The following is a 16,027-nucleotide window of genomic DNA, read 5'->3' as shown; positions in this document are numbered from 1 at the left end:
GGTTTCTTTTCAAAATTCTTCCTTGGGGCTGTTCTTTGGGGACTTGTTTGTTTGTTTTCCTCTCTCCTATGACAGTTCCCTTTCTCCAGTATTTTACTCTCTTGTGCTGGATGCTCAAGTCTGGGTGAGGGGTGATAGGGAAGGGAGCAGACATTTGGCATCTTCTGGTGCTGAAGCTCCACATATTCCCTTACTGACAGCATCATCCACAGGCTGACCTCCCTCACTAGCCAGGGTTGTTAGGAGAGCCAAAATTAGGAGCTACAGAAGGGACCAAATGAACACAACTCCTGATGAAGTACTGGGAGTGGAGATGCTCCCTCCCCAGCTCCCTGTAATGCATTTTGTACAGTTCAGTGAACATCTTGTCTTGGTGTGATGGGTCAGTCTGTGCTCAGAGGGCATCTGTGGGCATTCTGTTCTCTGCAGTGAAGGAAAGTACACCTTAAACTTGTTCTTATCTCAAAATGGGAGTGGGAAATCCTTTCCAGTGAATGCTCTTTTAAAATAGTCCATCCTCCATAATTGCCAAATGCCACATGCAACTGATGATACAGGGAGAGATGACACATGCTGTACTGGCTATATGCTGTGTTAATCATCATAGAGGACTCTTGGTTTTAACTCCTGCTTTTTAATTACTTGCATTTTATTAAGAACATTTCCTATTTGCTTCTCTCCAAGCACTGCAAAGGGAATCCATTTGCTCAGGGTGTAACTGATGTCTGACTTCTTGTGGATTCAGAACAAGAACCATGAGCATCTGCACATACCAAAGGCCCTTAAAGATTTGTCTGCATAAGCTAATATTAATCACTTTGTTTATTCAGCTATCAGAGTAAGTTTTCCTGCAGCCACTGAAGGCAGCAGCATTTTCAAGTGTAGTAAGTGCACAGCCAGCAGTGTGGGCTCAGTGGTTTTTAAATACCAGTAGAAGTTTTATTTGCCAAATAAATGCCTTTAGTAGAAGCTTTGGCCTTATGAACATTTCAGGTTTAGAAGCTTAGGAAAAGGACATTTATGCCTGTAGTTATCTCCCCCTTGAAATATTTTTCATTCCGAAATTCAGCGCTGGATGCTGAACCAATTGATGTTTCCACATAAAACCAAAACAAACCACAGACATTCCTCATTTGTTAATACACTGCTTTCACCCTCATCTTGATGGTGATATGGGAGGCATGTTCAGACTGTGGCAGTGATTCTCTCCTCGAGTGGCTGGTTCAGTGTCTGTGCAGGTGGAGCCCCCCTGCCCTGTGTGTTTGGAAATGTTCCTGGCCTGGGCTCCTCTGGGTCGCTGCTGTCAGCACAGCCCCGTGTGCTGACCCTGGAGTGGAAGGAAGCTCAGGGTGCCTGATGTGAATTTATTTCAGTGAATCTTAACCCCTGCCAGTCAATTATGGCCATTGTACTGGGCCTGGGGCAGAAAATGTGGGTTATTTCTTTTCTCTAGCTGCTCACTTTGGTGGAACTGCGTTTCTGAGCCTGATAGTTACACTGCTGGTTAGGGAGTAAAATTAAATACTGTCTCACAGATAAAACATTGTCAGTGCACCAGTAAAGCTCCAAATGTCTGTCTGCTTCTTACCCATTTCATCTGGCCACACTAGCAAAATAATTCTCTTTATGTTGTTCCCTCATTATAAATTCATTGTGATTTGAATCTTCCTTGTATGTCTAGCAGCAAGATGATGTATGATCTGTTTACTTTTGAATGATTTGTGATTTATGGAAGCTTCGTGCTGGTGAGTTATACAAAAGATCTTTGAGCAAATACAAGGTGTGAAAATACAAGAGAAAGTTTGCAGATGTTTGAAGACTTGGGAGAAATAAATAGCAAGAAGAAAGAGTGTTTTGCTACCAACTCTCTGTAGACCGTTTCATGTAGTATTTTGTGTAGCAGTATTTCATAGGGCTCTCTGTGAGGCACACTTAAAGCTTTAAATGAAATATAGCCCATGTGATAACTTCTACTAAAGATGTTCATATTTTGTATCATTTCTCTTTCTGAATATAGTGAGCAAATAGATAACACAGACCTGTTGGCCCCCACAGCTCCCACAGTCCCAGCAGCAGGGCAGGATTTGAGGGCAGGGCAGGGTGCTACTACTTCCATATAGCCACAGTTCTGTCTGTGAAGAAGAAAGGAAGCAGAAAGAGATACCAGTCTTATTGTAGTAAAAGTTAGCACCCAAACCTCTGAGTTTTGAGCTGAAACACTTGCAGCACTAAAGTCTGCTCCTCCTTCCTGATGGTGGTTTTTCTAGTTTACCTGCCTTAAATGTTAAACTAGTTCGGGCAGCTCCATCTGTAGCTGAGTTCTCAGAGCTCCAATCAGTCTTTTCAGCAGCATTTTGTAATGGATCGGTTTTTTCCCTTTTTAACATAGGATAGAGATTTTTCTGTTTTGCCAAGCATTACCTGTTCTTTCCTGTGTTCTGTCCCTATTTAAGTCAAACTGTTTTCATCTTTTCCCTTCTGTTTTTCCTTTTCCCATCCTGGATGGTCCTGAGGCAGGTTAGGCAGAGGCTGAGGGGGGAAGTTGTCTGTGTCAGGAACTGGAGGTTGGAAGAATTTTTGAAGGAGAGCACAGGCAGGGATGTCCTGCTGCTATCTACTGGAAAATAAAAGACATGCTGGAGTTACCCTGATTTTATTTATGCCTTTGTGTTTGTTCAGAAAACCTGTGGGGGAGGAACTGGAATGAAAATAACATTTTTGTTCAGCCCTCTGTTTATCAGTTTCCAGTCTGGTTTATGTGTGTACGTGTGGATTCATTGAGATGCCTGCGAGTTGTCAAGTTTCAGGAACGGGTGTTCCTTCATCCAAATGCCTTGCTACAAAACAATTTCCCCTGCTCCTTTTTGCCTCATTAGCTTCTGCATTAACCCTTTTCTGTGCACTCTGACACGAGGATGTTGATCGCTGCAGCGCGTTTCTCTTTCCAGCTCCGCGTGCGCACTGTCGCTGTCACCGTGTTTCCCCTCTGTGCTCCCTCACTGCTCTTCCCATCACACTCTGCTTTTCTCTTTGATGTGCTCTCCCTCCTGACAGCTGGCCCTGGTAGGTACACGTGTCTCATCTTCTACTGAGCTACAACATGACCCAGACAGTGTTCCTCTTCTAATTGTCGCTGTGGACCCCTTGTTTTCCTCCCAGCTTCATACACAGACTGGTTCTAGCATCATGTTTGCTTTCCCTGTTGGTTTTTTTGCCTTTTTTTTAGTAACTCTGAGGTGGTGACTTGGCTACTGAAAGGATGAAATTATTAAAATAATGTTTTATGGATCACTGGGGGGTGGGGGGGAGCTGTCGGCTGCTTTTGTAATTTTTGAAGGAGATTATTAAAATGTATCTTATAGCTTCAGTATTCACTGTGTGCCCTCATTGTTCTCAGTCTTTCAAAGAATATTCTGGAAAATGAAGTTTTATCATTAAGATTGCATTAAAGTGGATTACAGAAGGGAAGAGCAAAATATGAAGAGTCTCAAACAGCTCAGAACAGAAATATGTTGGCATCTCATTCACTGAGATGTGGAACAAGGTACATTAATAGGCTGATAAACAGAAATGACTTTTTCCTCTTTAAGGCTTAAAAGGTTTACTTTGAACTTGCAAAGATTTCTTAAAATGCCACTTTCCCAAGCTTATGTTGAATGGAGAACTTCGTGCTGCTTTTATTTTATTTTTTAATGCTTGTATTGAGTGAGCAATTACTTCTGAAAAGCCATAGGTGTCATCAGGGTGGGAGAAGAGTGCACAAGTCTGGCTTTAAAGGCTTTTGCTTCTGAGCACCTACTTGCAAATCCTGTTTTGTGTCAATAAGAAATAGCACTTTCCTTGGATTTTTCCTTATAGAAGCAGCTCATGCTGTATTTGGTGCAGTTTCTGGAAGAATTATCAATCTGTCCAAAGAGAGGAAGAAAGGATCTCAATAATGTACTTTGGCATGGTGTGGAGAGTTGTGAGGAAGTTGAATTTCACGCCTCCCATAGCAAGGAAACCTATGGTAACAGTCAATTCAGGGAGTTTGGGGATTGTCCCCGCTTCCAGAGACATCTCTGGCATTTGAATTTTATGTACATTAACATCACATTTGTACTGAGGCTGAAATATAAACAGATGAAGGTGTTATTTCCATGCAATGGCTGAGGAAATTGCCCATTTGTCTCTTTGCTCAACTTCTCTCATATTTTAAAACAGTTGCTTTCCAACCTAGCTTGAAAGTTTTGTGTGTGGCTGAATGTCTGTGCTCTCCATGAGATGTGAATCTCAAATACTTTTCATTATTTTGGGAAGGAAACCTAGCACATATCTAATTTTTCTTGGTGAATGTCAAATCAATCATCATTTGTCGGTCCACTCAACATTTATAGAAATAAGTCACAATGCTGGGAGATTAAGAAAAAAGATTGCTCCATTGCCTTATCAAAATGTTTTGCAGTAATCAAACGTGAGAATTTTGCTGTTTCAGGGTAATTAATCTTATGTTTGCATTTTTTTCTTTTGTTCTGACTCTAATCAGGACAAAGATTCTTTGATAAATAAAAAGATATTTGGAGGAAGGTTTGTGTAGTGTGATTTTAATTGTTGTAACACATATACCACAGTTAATGAGGGTTTTGTACTTACATTTACCCTATGCATAACAAGGAGTGTTGTTGAACAAACTGTAATAAATCCTAAGTCAGAAATTGAGGTTACCAGGAATTACCCATCCTTTCTGCCCATTTTGGAGGGAAGCTTGATAGGCTGACCCACAGGCATGTTCCATCACCAGAGATGTTACTCTTGGCACAGGTGCCCTTCTTAACTGATTAATTAAAACAGGTGCAAGGAAGTAGTGGTGCCCTGGTAATGCAATTATCCCGTTTCAAATGCAGATGTGAAGCCCTCTTGATGAACCTTCCCACCTGAATACAGCAAAGAAGAGATTCTTCCACACTTCCCAGTTATTGAATTGGTCTGTGAATGGTTCCAAATTGAACTGGAGCTTTGAACAAGTTTCTAATTCATCCAGTGCTTTAAAACAAATACTTTTTTCAAAGAGAAGGATTTTGAGGTAGGGAGACAGCTGCTTTGGAATTCTTGTGAATTCCTACATACATTTCCCAAGAAATACAATTTGGTGACCTGGCAGCGCAGGTTGTACTTGATTTATGCTAGAGGTGTTCTTTAAGTATTCCCTTTTGGATCTATCTAAACAGTACCTTAACAATAGTGCTATTTTATTTAAAGCACTTTTATTTATTTTCTTTCAAATATAATGATGAATAAGACCCCTTGGAAGCACTCAAATTTTCCAGTGCTGTTTCTAGCATTAGAGAAACAAAGTTCTTCTGTTCCTGACTAAGCTGGAGATGTTGAGTTTGATCTTTCTTGCTTGCTTGAGGGTTTTTGACTTGTGTGCAATACTTGTATTTCATGTCCTGCTCACTCATTAAATACTTAGTGCACTCTTGGATAAACTCATCATATTTAAATCATGAACTGACTTTTAATCACAGGAGCGATTCCACTTTTATTTTGTTATTGATCAAGTGCTTTGCCAACAGTTGATGTGTGATGAGCTGCTTGATGTGAGCCTTGGAGCAGCTGCCCCTCAGTGTCCCAGCAGCAGACTGTGAGGCTGGAGGGCACACCTGGAGAGCTTCTCCAGCAGCTCACAGATAATTGTGCATCACCATGGCATGCTGCACAGAGAACTGAGAAGAAGAGGGCCAGGCTCTTCTGGTTTAATTGAGAATCATGTCCACATCTCAAAAGAAGTGCTAATCACCTGCTCTCAGAAGACATTTCTCTTCCAATATAGGTTGCTGGCAAGAGCAATGTGCAGGTAGTGTGGCTGTAATTACTTGCTGAGTACTGTCAGTCAAAGCAGATAATATTAAACCTACTTTTCTTTCTCCTTTGTTAGAAAAAAAATGAAAAGATCCAGTAGAACCCAAGATCATATGTTGTTTGTTGAAAACAAGCCACGTTCTCAAAGGCAAACGGATTGATTTTGAAACAGATGTGCAATTATTTAAATGCTTCCTACCTGTGAGGTTCCAGTAACTGTCTCGTGCTGCACAAGAAGGCTGTCCCTGGGGTGGTTCTTCCCTCACATCTTTTCTGACAACAGCTGATAATGAGACTGCAGCCACCCAGTTTCCAGTGGTGCAGCTGTAAGATGAGGGTGACACGGTCATGGTCGCGCTTCTGCTTTGAGGCTTTCCTGACCTCTCTGATGCTCGAGAGGCACTCAGGAGTTCACAGGTCTGTCTTGTCTCTCTTAGTGCCCGGATGCTGGAGAAGGCCCGGCAGCAGCTGCAGGAGGAAATCCTGTGTGTTCAGAGCCAGCTCTTGGATGAGAAGAAGAAACGGGAGCACCAGGAAGCGCTGGTCAGGCGGCTGCAGAAACGCGTGGTGCTCCTCACCAAGGTGAGTTCTCAGACTGTGTCTGGAAAAGCCCATGTCCTTATTTCTTTCTGCCAGGTGCAATCCTTCCTATTTCTTCTTTGTTCACCTCTATAACTGGTGCTATGAAACTGTTCTGGGATCTTTGCATAATGGGTGGGAGACATGAAACCTGACTTTAGGGCTTCACTGGAATGGAAGTACCTAAAACTGTGCCTCCTAAAACTGTGCTCGTGTTCCCCCAGCTGGGCTCGTGCTGTGCTGAGGATATGTGACTTCGTCTGAGCCTTGGCATCTCTGCGAGGGCAGAGAATTGAATCATGTTGTTGCTGGAGTGTTTTGAGCCACTGAAGGGAATTTATAATGGCTTTGGCTGCATTACCTCCTTTCCTAAAGAGAACGAAGTGGCAGCACCTTGTCAACTGTTCCTGTGGAAAAACAATTTACAGGGACTAAGAGATTTGCCTTCCTCTTACGCTGGAAGTCTGTTCAAATGTAATGGCAAGCACTAGACCAGTAAATTGAAAATAGGTTTTAAGATTCTTTCTATAGAATATATCAAAGGGGTCTGCATCATCCTGTATCAGGTGTGCTCTCATGATGAAATTCTATACAATAATTCTGAAGTCTGCAGAGCATTGAAAATTTTATATTAAATTCTGAGAGCTCGCTTTCCACAAAGGGAATAATAATTTGCTGTAGCCAGAATGAGAGTTACTTCACTTTCCAAGAATACTCCTTGCAAAACTTCCCTCATCTGAGCAATCTCGCTGGTGTTATAAAGCTGCTCACGTAAATGAGCTTACGTGTGTGCAGAAGGTCAGACTCCAGTAGTCAGAGCTCATGAGAGGGAGCCAGGCACATCACCACATGGGGAGGCAGGAGGGGAAAGAACTGCTGTGGTGCCTGAGCTTTAGACTTTCATTTCCATTGTCAACTAAAGCATTTTGATCGATTTTAATTGCGCTTCACCCAATTTTGTGTAATTCCCATGTCATTGTTGAGCCAAAGAAGCTGTGATGTATGGTGCAGTAAGCAGGGCTCTTGAAGCATGAAGCAGCCACTTTACAAGAGGATATTCCATCAGATCTCCTGGCTGCAGAGTTTGATGCCATGGAGAGTCACAGAAGTGCAAAGAGGAGAATGACAGCAGTTCTTTCAGCCTCACACTGAGGCAGGCACTGCAGTCAGGGTGGATGGACCAAACTCTCTCCATGGAAACAGAAAAGGCTTCTCCTCTCAGCCCTTCTCCTCCCCCCAGCAGCAGGCAGCTCTCTGTAGTGTTCTGCTTTGGGACTGTCAAGGCTGGATAAGACACAGGTGCATACTGAGCCCTATAAAAACCCTGTCTTTATAACCTTTTCAGCTGTCTAATATTGTGCTGGACTGCTCAGGCCTGGAGGAAGTTTCTCAGATGGTTTCTAAAATATTTCCTTTGTTAACTTATTTCTAGTCCTCAGCAGAAACACTTTTTATCACAGAACACAAAAATATCATTACTTTTCTTTAAGTAGGGGACAAAACCACAACACTACTTTGTCATGTGATGGATTGTACTCTGATTTATATTGAAAGACAAACCTTTGCTTTGTTTGCTGTGCTCCCCCTGAGGAGGAACAGAGGAAAAGTTGCAAGGGTTCTTCATCAGACCATGGCAAACAAACTTGGTTTTTGACAGGGGAGGTTTTCAATGTGCTCAGTGGTTCCTCAACTGACCTGTTTTGAAGGAATAAAGACTTTGCTGTTCTCTGAAAATTTATATTCCATCCAGAGAACTCTGGGGTCTTTTGTGAAGGAGTACATGCATTATGGTACTTGGACAATCTACCCTCAGCACTGTTTCTCCTGCTGGTTGTTCTTCTCATGCAAAATCAGGAGAAAGAATTTCATTTAATTAAAAAAAGTATGATATTGTGATTTAAAATGAGATTGAGCAAATACATTTCCTGTCAAAAATAATTATTTTACATTGAAAGCATATCACCTAGAATGGTATTTAATCATCTAATTAGTAGCATCAGTACTGTGGTGTGCTTTTATGTAATTTGAGAATGGAAAAGATGAGTTCTCTCTATTCAGTCTTTGTCTTGTTAAATAGGGCTGTGAAAATCTAATTTGGGGCAGAGTATTATATATTTGATTGAAATGCTATTGCTTTTGATAGTATGACTTCTGCATTTGTGCATGTTTGACCCTCTGCTGGGGCAGTGAATCAGTTCCTGTGTGCTGAGCAAACAAGGCCTGAAAGGTGTCAGATGTGTTCAACAGTGCAAATTTAATGCTGTAACAGTTTTCCTTTCTTTGGGCTTTCTTTCAGGTTGGAACCTGGAAGTCTCAGTCCTAGAATATGTTTTAAAATATGAATAGAAAACACTAAGTTGTTTTTTGTTCGATAACAGCAGGACCAAATATTTCAGTAGTAAATGTACTCTCTTCAGGGGGTACTTGCTTTGCAAGTCTGACTCCTTCTCACTGCTATGGCTACTGATATTTTTTCCCCAAGATTGAAGCAATATTTTGTGGCTTTTACAGACTGCCAGTCTCACTTGTCAGTCATGCTCAGCTGCTACTTGCCACAGTCTCTGTCTGTCTTGGCTGCTCTTGTATTTCCATTCCAGTGCATTTAACCTCTCTGCATATTGCTTCCTTCCTTGCCTCATTTGCTTCTTTTGGGCTTTCTTGATCTTACTTGGGCCTTTCCAGTTGGTTTACTGCTTGGAAGTGACACAGTTGTCTGTGTGGGATACTTCAGTGCACCCCTACAAATCTCTCTTCCCTGGCAGACTGGAACAGCATTCTCCAGTCTCTGAGTGTTACTGCAGTGGTGCAGCCCCACTGAGGGGTGTGGGCTGGTGTAGGAGCTGCATCCTGATTATTCCTGTCCACAAACTGCTCTTTAGAACATGTTGGTTGATCATTTTGTCCCACATGACCTTGCAAATCAGGGCAGGACTGAAGTTTTCTGATTTACATGTTTTCAATGAAACATAAGGCTAGATTAGGACACCACTGAGGCTTTCGACATTGATGGCTGGAAGGTTTCTCCTGGAGTGTCACTCCATTCACTTCAGGTGATGAAACAGAAATTGATGTTTGAAGGGATGGATTCACTCTCTCTCTCTCAGAGATCTGCCTGGCTGGGTTTGCTGTCTGTCATGTTTTTTGCTTTTCCTTAGCTCAGAGTTTTGGGAAAGTCTTTCATCTTTGCTTTAGTACCTGAGGTACTTGTGATACAGCAGTGCTGAGAGATACCTGAAATGCTGGGGAAACACCTAGTCCACCTCTGCCCTTTTGCCTGTTTGATTTACTGCTGTATTTGCTTTGAATGCCATGTTTACTCACACAGTTTTGTATTTGACTTTTGTGTTGTCCTTAAGCTTATGAGTGTTTTTCTGAGAGCTTTGCACACAACTCCTGGTCCTTGTTTATGAAGTAGGCTTGTTAAAAACAGTCAATTCTGCTACTGAATGGCTAAAATTTGAATCTCTTAGGAAATTTTATATGACATAGAGGCCTCCCAGAATGAAAAACCCTTTCTGAAAATCATTATCTGAGTGTAAGCAGCTGATTGAGTCAGTATTTCATGGAAAGCCAGCTCTGGTTATTTATTTCAGGAGGGCAGCTTCCAGAGAGCACAACTGGGCCTTGTGCAGCAGAAGGGTTGCTGGAGAACAGCATTAAAGGCCCGCTCAAAAGCTCCCAAAGCCCTCTCATGTGGAGGGCCAAAGGTTGGGTTGGATCTCCTCCTCTCCTCGAGTGATTTTACCTGGCTGTGATCAGCCCTTACTCTGTTTCTTACTTAGCTGCTGCCAGGGTTCAGACCTGGAGCCTCTTCCCCTGCACGTGTTCAGTTCAGTGACTCCTGAAAGCAGTGACTCCTTCTCTGCCCAGGAGGAACTTCTGCAAGAAGCTCTGGAGTGCATTGGATCAGCCCATAGCACTGCAGGTTTGACCAGAGACAAAATGCCCTGCTTTTTGCAGCCAGTGCATGATCCTTTGCAGAAAGCTCAAAACTCAAAATGGGAAGCCCAACTTCAGTTACTTTTTGTAACTTATTCCAAATTAGTCTAATTTGTTCCCAAAATTGTGGGCTTTATGAATGCACACTGCCATGATGGCAGCCCTTGCTCTCGTATAAGGCATAACACAACAACTGAACTGAGCTGCTTGTGTTGGATGTTGTTGTTTCACTGTGTTTATTTCCTGTCTGTGCACTTATCTGCCTTTGCGTACTCTGCTGCCCAGAGAAGAGACTGAAAAATTCCCTTTTGTTTCCTGGGCTCTCAACCAGATCATGTGATATGATGGGAAATCTGTTTCTATTGAGACATAATTTAGGCCATCACCATAAAAGTTAGAGATTAAACAAGTATTGATTAACCAGCTCCCGCTGACTGCTGATACCACATGTTCCTGGAGATATCAGTCAGTGTGAAGTATATTAGTGACTCCCAGAGCTGAGAATGGCAAAAATGCATCAGAAATGGGACTAGGTAATTAAACTGTTCATTAAGCATGGCAGATGCAGAGTTCATGACTTGATTTGCCATCTGCTTTGTTTTGTAATCAGTAAAGATTTTAAATAATGCTGATGGCTTCTCTGTCATATTGGGTCCTGCATGATGTTTTTTCTGAGGAGGTAGATAGATGATTTTTAAAGCACAAGGAAGGATCATGAAGTTCTGGGTGTGCAGCAAAGAAGTTGAATTAACCCTTTTCCTGGGCTGTGTGAAAAATAAGCTGTAAATCCAGCAGTCAGTGTTGCACTCAGCAGCACCAGAAACAGGCAAGCAGATCCTTGTGGCAGACCTTTTGGCCATCACACCCTGAGCTGTGCTCTGCATCCAGGCACCACCGTCAGCCTTGGGGCAGCTCTGAGCTGCTCCTCAGGGCTGTGAGCAGTATCCCAAGTATCCAATGCTTTCCCTGGCTGTTATCACTCTCTCCTTCCTTCCCTCAATCCATGTCGTGATTCTGTGGCTGTCATTGCAGCAGTGCTGTTGCAGGTGCATCCCCAGCTGTGCTGCTGCACACCTGGTTGTTAAGTGCTCTCAGCCTGACCCTGGCCAAACCTTTCCCTCTGCTCACTGTGTCTCCCCTTTGTAGGCTTTTATAAACTCAGGGAAGTTACCTTCCTTTTTAGGACTGGCAAATAAATACATTTTTAATGTGATTCCACGTCTCCCTCTTCAGGGATTAGGCAAGGGAGCTTTTGTGAGTGCTTCCTTAGACCAAGGAGACTCAGCAGCCTTTTAGATTGAGCACAGGTCTCTCTAATTTCAACTTGATTATATTAATCAGTTAAACAATTTCAGAGGAAAGGTGGTTGGTAATAGGGGGTGGAGGAGGATAATAGCAGAAGGAGACAGAAGATTGTTAACAGGTGTGGGAAAGAAGTAAAGAGAGGATTGCTGCCCGTGGAGTGCAGGGGCTGTGAACAGGTCACTGCTGAATTTTAATCTTTAGTAACCAGTACCATCATCAATTTTAATTCCCAGACTCCTCTTGTAGGGTGTCTTTTTTAAAGAATGAAGACCAAGAGGTCAGAGATGAGGTAGGTGCTTTTGTGAATAATTGCCTGCCCTGTGAGCTGGTATTAAAATGTTCCTGAGTTCAGTCTGATGCAGGGTGGTTGCTGGGCTTCATGTTTGTGATTTCCACAGGAGTGTCTGGCTTACTGGATAAAGGGAGCTGAGTTTTGTGAGGAGCAAGCAGGATTTGGGAGTTTGGTGACTGTTTCCATAGGCATTTTTGTCGGAGTTAAGGAAATATCACACTTTGCTTTTGTATGAGGTGGAAAGTGCTCCAGGGAAATGGAGTTCTGTGAGGCATTATTTTAACACAGTTTTTTGGTTTGTTTGTTTGTTTTTGTTTTATTTCCTCTATAACCAAATTTTTTTTTTTTTTTTTTTTTTTTTTTGGTAATAACTTCTTCCAGTTACTTGCTGTGTCACATCTTAGTCCTGATCCAGTTAACCACCTCCTGGAGCTCAGGCAGCTGCCTCCACATGTAGCAGTGTTGGAGGTAACTTGCTGTACCACTTTTTGGCTGCAATAGATGCCCTGCTAGATAACTCCACAAATATGTATTCTGACAACATGTTTCCTGTTTATTTTTTTTTTTTTTTCATATGTATTACTGGTCTACTTTACCTTTCTTAATCATCTTGCAGTCTGCACTGTGAGGATCTTTAAACCATGCTCTTCTTACCTTCCATACCTAACAGCCTGCTAGGATCTGTTGACCTCATTTCAAGTATCTCTACATCTCAGAGTCTGAAAGTGATTTTTTTTTTTTCCCCTCTGTCTGTACCCTCTAATTTGTCTGCTTCTGAGTTTTATTTAGCTTTTAATGGAATGGCCTAACTCCAGTTTTCAAGGAAGTTGCTATAGGGAATACAAAAGAACAAATACAAATTTGTACCAGCCTCAACTGTTCCCCAAGTCACTCAGCCCTGCCCCTAGAGAAGCACAGCAGGGTTGATGGCTTCACCCTGGCCCTGTCATGAACCAGCCATAGTATTTATTGAAATGGTTTCATCTGCAGCACTGCCCTTTCTGTAGCTTTCTGAGCACAATCCCACAATACTCCAATGGCAATTTTTGCAGACACTTGTACAGTGACAAACTAACTCTGTGCTGATTTATACTAGATGCTTCGTTATATTCATTACAAGATCCTATTTGCATGCTTGACATTTTAAAATACTGTGTTTGGAATGTCTTATTTATTTTGAGACCTTTATTAAGGAACCTCAATCTGAGGGTTTAATTGTTACTGATAGCTAAGAGTATAATTACCTCAGTAAAATATCATGGCTATATTAAGCAAATGGCAATTGTCTTCCAGAAGAAAATGAGTACAAGCCATTTTCCTTTGAAGCAGGTTGTTTCACGAGGTCTGCTAATATCATTTACTGCTACAATTGCAGAATCTCTCCACAGAGAGTGAATAAGGAAAACTGGGATCAATGTGTTTGTAGAAGGGACTGGGTGAAGCAGTGCACAGAGACCATTTGGGAGGAGTATCTTTAAATTGAACCGGAAAATGTTACTGTTTCTCAAGTAATATTTGCAGATTCTGGAATGTCAGAAAAATGTGTTTTTGCTGGGGTGAGCTCCCAGAGCAGTGCTTGGTTTTCTTTTTTTGCCATTGTTCCCTATTTTACCTAACTTGGTAATAAGTTTACTACTCACTTTTGACTCAATGAAGAAATTAGCAGAACTGTTGAGTTCTCACTTCCTTACCCTGCTCCAAAATGACTTTTCAAAGCCTAAGAGTTCCCTTAGTTTGACTTGTCAGTCTGCACTTGTCAAAGGCACCTCTGGCTCTGAGATGCAGGAGCTGTTCCCAGGCTGTGGGCACTGGAGTCTGCCCTTCTTGCTCTCCACTGCATCCTCTCTAGTGAGACCCTGTGCTCTTGATCTGCTGTCCTAATTCCTCATAGCTAGTGGATAAATTTGCTGACTTTTCCCTGACTTTGGGTATTGTGCTCTGTGTACCCTGTGGTACCTGTAGGAATTTGTCCCTTGGAGGCAGGAAGGTGATGTGCTTTGTTAGAGTTGAGCTTTATCACCTGAGAGCTCTCAACATGGAGATGGTGAGGGTGAGTTCAAATGGCCAGCCTGGAGGCAGAAGATGAATTGGCCCCTGGGCCTTGCTTCCCTTTCCCTTTTAAAAGCATAAAAGAGCTCATAAAAATTATCCTGGCAATTTTCTGGGAATTGGTTTTGTGTAATTCTTTCTCTTGCCTTATTATCTATCTGGTAAACCTTGCAATGATAAAAATATGGAGTTCATTATTATCTTTATATCTGATGTTTTTGAGGTGGAGGCACAAGGACAGCCTCTATATTCTTATTGATGTTATCTCTGACATAGCTTCTATTTAAGCAGTGAGTTTAGAGGGTTTTTTAAAACTTTATAACAATTCAGAGTATGCAGCAAAGTTAAAAGTTATGTTATTTTATGAGGTATTTGTGAAGAACAATAGAAATGTGATCTTTTTTTTTTCCCCGAGAATAATGACTGGATTCTGCTTTGTTCTGCCCCCACTAGATATTAATGCTCGCTGTTAAGAGGTTAGATTATGAAAATTAGAAATATACCCATAAAAGAATCTATATGACCTTCAGTTCTCATATTTCTCTGAGAGAAAGGGCTGTAGGACTTCTAAAGGTAAAATATTCAATAAAAAGAAATTAGGTTAATCCAATGTTATGGCTGAGAATTTAAACTCACCCAGGTCAGGTAATTCAAAGTTATAGTTCCCTTGATGCGTGTGCTGTAACATTTATTCCTTAGCTCCTCAGCTCTGAATTATGAGGGATGGTTGAGCAGGTCTGGCAGGGAAGATGGATGGGGGGAATGAAGGAGTGATTGTTGGGGGAAGTCGGGCAGAACAAACCTGACTGCTGGGCAGGAGCTTGGGCAGCATCCAGGGACAGGGAAGGGGCTTAGGATTTCTGAACAGCAGGCTCTGAAATACCAGCAAGGCTAAGCTGCACAAAAAGGGGTTTTGGTTCTTTTTTTGCAATTCTTTGTTCCTCAGATACTTATGGTTTGAAGGCATTAATCTCGCTGCCTCTTAGAGTGGTGGTATTGCCACAGGACCTGCAGCTTTGAATCTCTGCCTGCTCTCTGTTTTAATTCTCAGCCATAAAACTGGATTAACTGGGTTTGCTTCAAGTTGAATTGCAGTGGATTTTTTTTTTTTTTTAAGGATAGGAGAGAGAGATAATTAAGTAATTGCACAGTAGCTTATTTCAACATGTGATGGGAGCCTCTGGTAAGAACAGCTGCACTACTCAGACACCAGTCAGAGCATCCTTTCAAATGAAGACCCAAAATCTTTACAAAACTGAAGGACTGTCTGGAGAATTGAGGAGTTTTGGATTGCTCCTGGCACAGTATCATGCAGTACGGACTGTTTTGTTCAATGTGTGTTCACAGCATCTCAGGTCAAGCATTGCTTAAATTGATGAATATATTAGAAGTCAAATGAGGTTTTACAAAGCATCTTGGAAATGGTCTCTGACCCATGATTTGTTGCACTGAGGAGAAATGTACTGTTCCCTCTTTTATGAGCACATTTGTTTGGATGGTATTTCAGACAGAGTCAACAACTGTTTAATAGAAGCTATAGAAAATTTGAAGAATTGGTGTAGTTTCAGTTAATTAATTTTGATTGATGTAATGAGATTATTATGTTACAAGTTTCTCACTATACAGAACAGCTGCTGGATTTGTTTTGTGTTATGTGGGGCAGGACCTGTGAAGAATCATTAACTGTAAACTTGCCTGTTCAGATGGAACCAATTTGGGACAGTGGGGGAGCTGAGGCTTAGTTTTCTTGTCTGTGTGAATCCAGTGCTTCAGGATTTCCCTAGAAAGATCAATGCCTTTTTGAAGTCAAGAATTTAAAAAGGAATCAACAGGTAAAGTGTGAGCATGAGAGAGGAAAAGAGGAAATGCTTTCTACATATCAAGATGATGTTGGACTTGGTTTCTGTCAGGAGGAGGAGATCTTTTCTCACAAGAGTCTTCTGATTTGTAGAGGTTATATTAGGAAAGTCCTAAAACCCTGTGGGGCATCCAAGCTGCTTTTTAAGCATAGGGAAGCATGGC

The 16,027-nt window shown here is 41.8% G+C and overlaps 1 protein-coding gene across 5 annotated transcripts in view; it reads left to right on the top strand.

Annotated features, from left to right (window-relative positions):
* Nucleotides 1-16,027, top strand: part of MAD1L1 (mitotic arrest deficient 1 like 1) — a 352,882-nt gene that overhangs the window by 95,423 nt on the left and 241,432 nt on the right. For all 5 annotated transcript variants that reach the window (XM_053957712.1, XM_053957708.1, XM_053957710.1 and 2 more), the window contains one exon: nucleotides 6,279-6,423. In XM_053957712.1, the coding sequence (XP_053813687.1) occupies nucleotides 6,279-6,423 (145 nt within the window). The remainder of the gene's footprint in view (nucleotides 1-6,278; nucleotides 6,424-16,027) is intronic.

This window comes from Vidua chalybeata, chromosome 16, assembly GCF_026979565.1.
Source record: "Vidua chalybeata isolate OUT-0048 chromosome 16, bVidCha1 merged haplotype, whole genome shotgun sequence".
Taxonomy (NCBI): Eukaryota; Metazoa; Chordata; class Aves; order Passeriformes; family Viduidae; genus Vidua; species Vidua chalybeata.
Note: the sequence above shows the minus strand (reverse complement) of the source record. Positions and strands in the feature narration are given on the sequence as shown.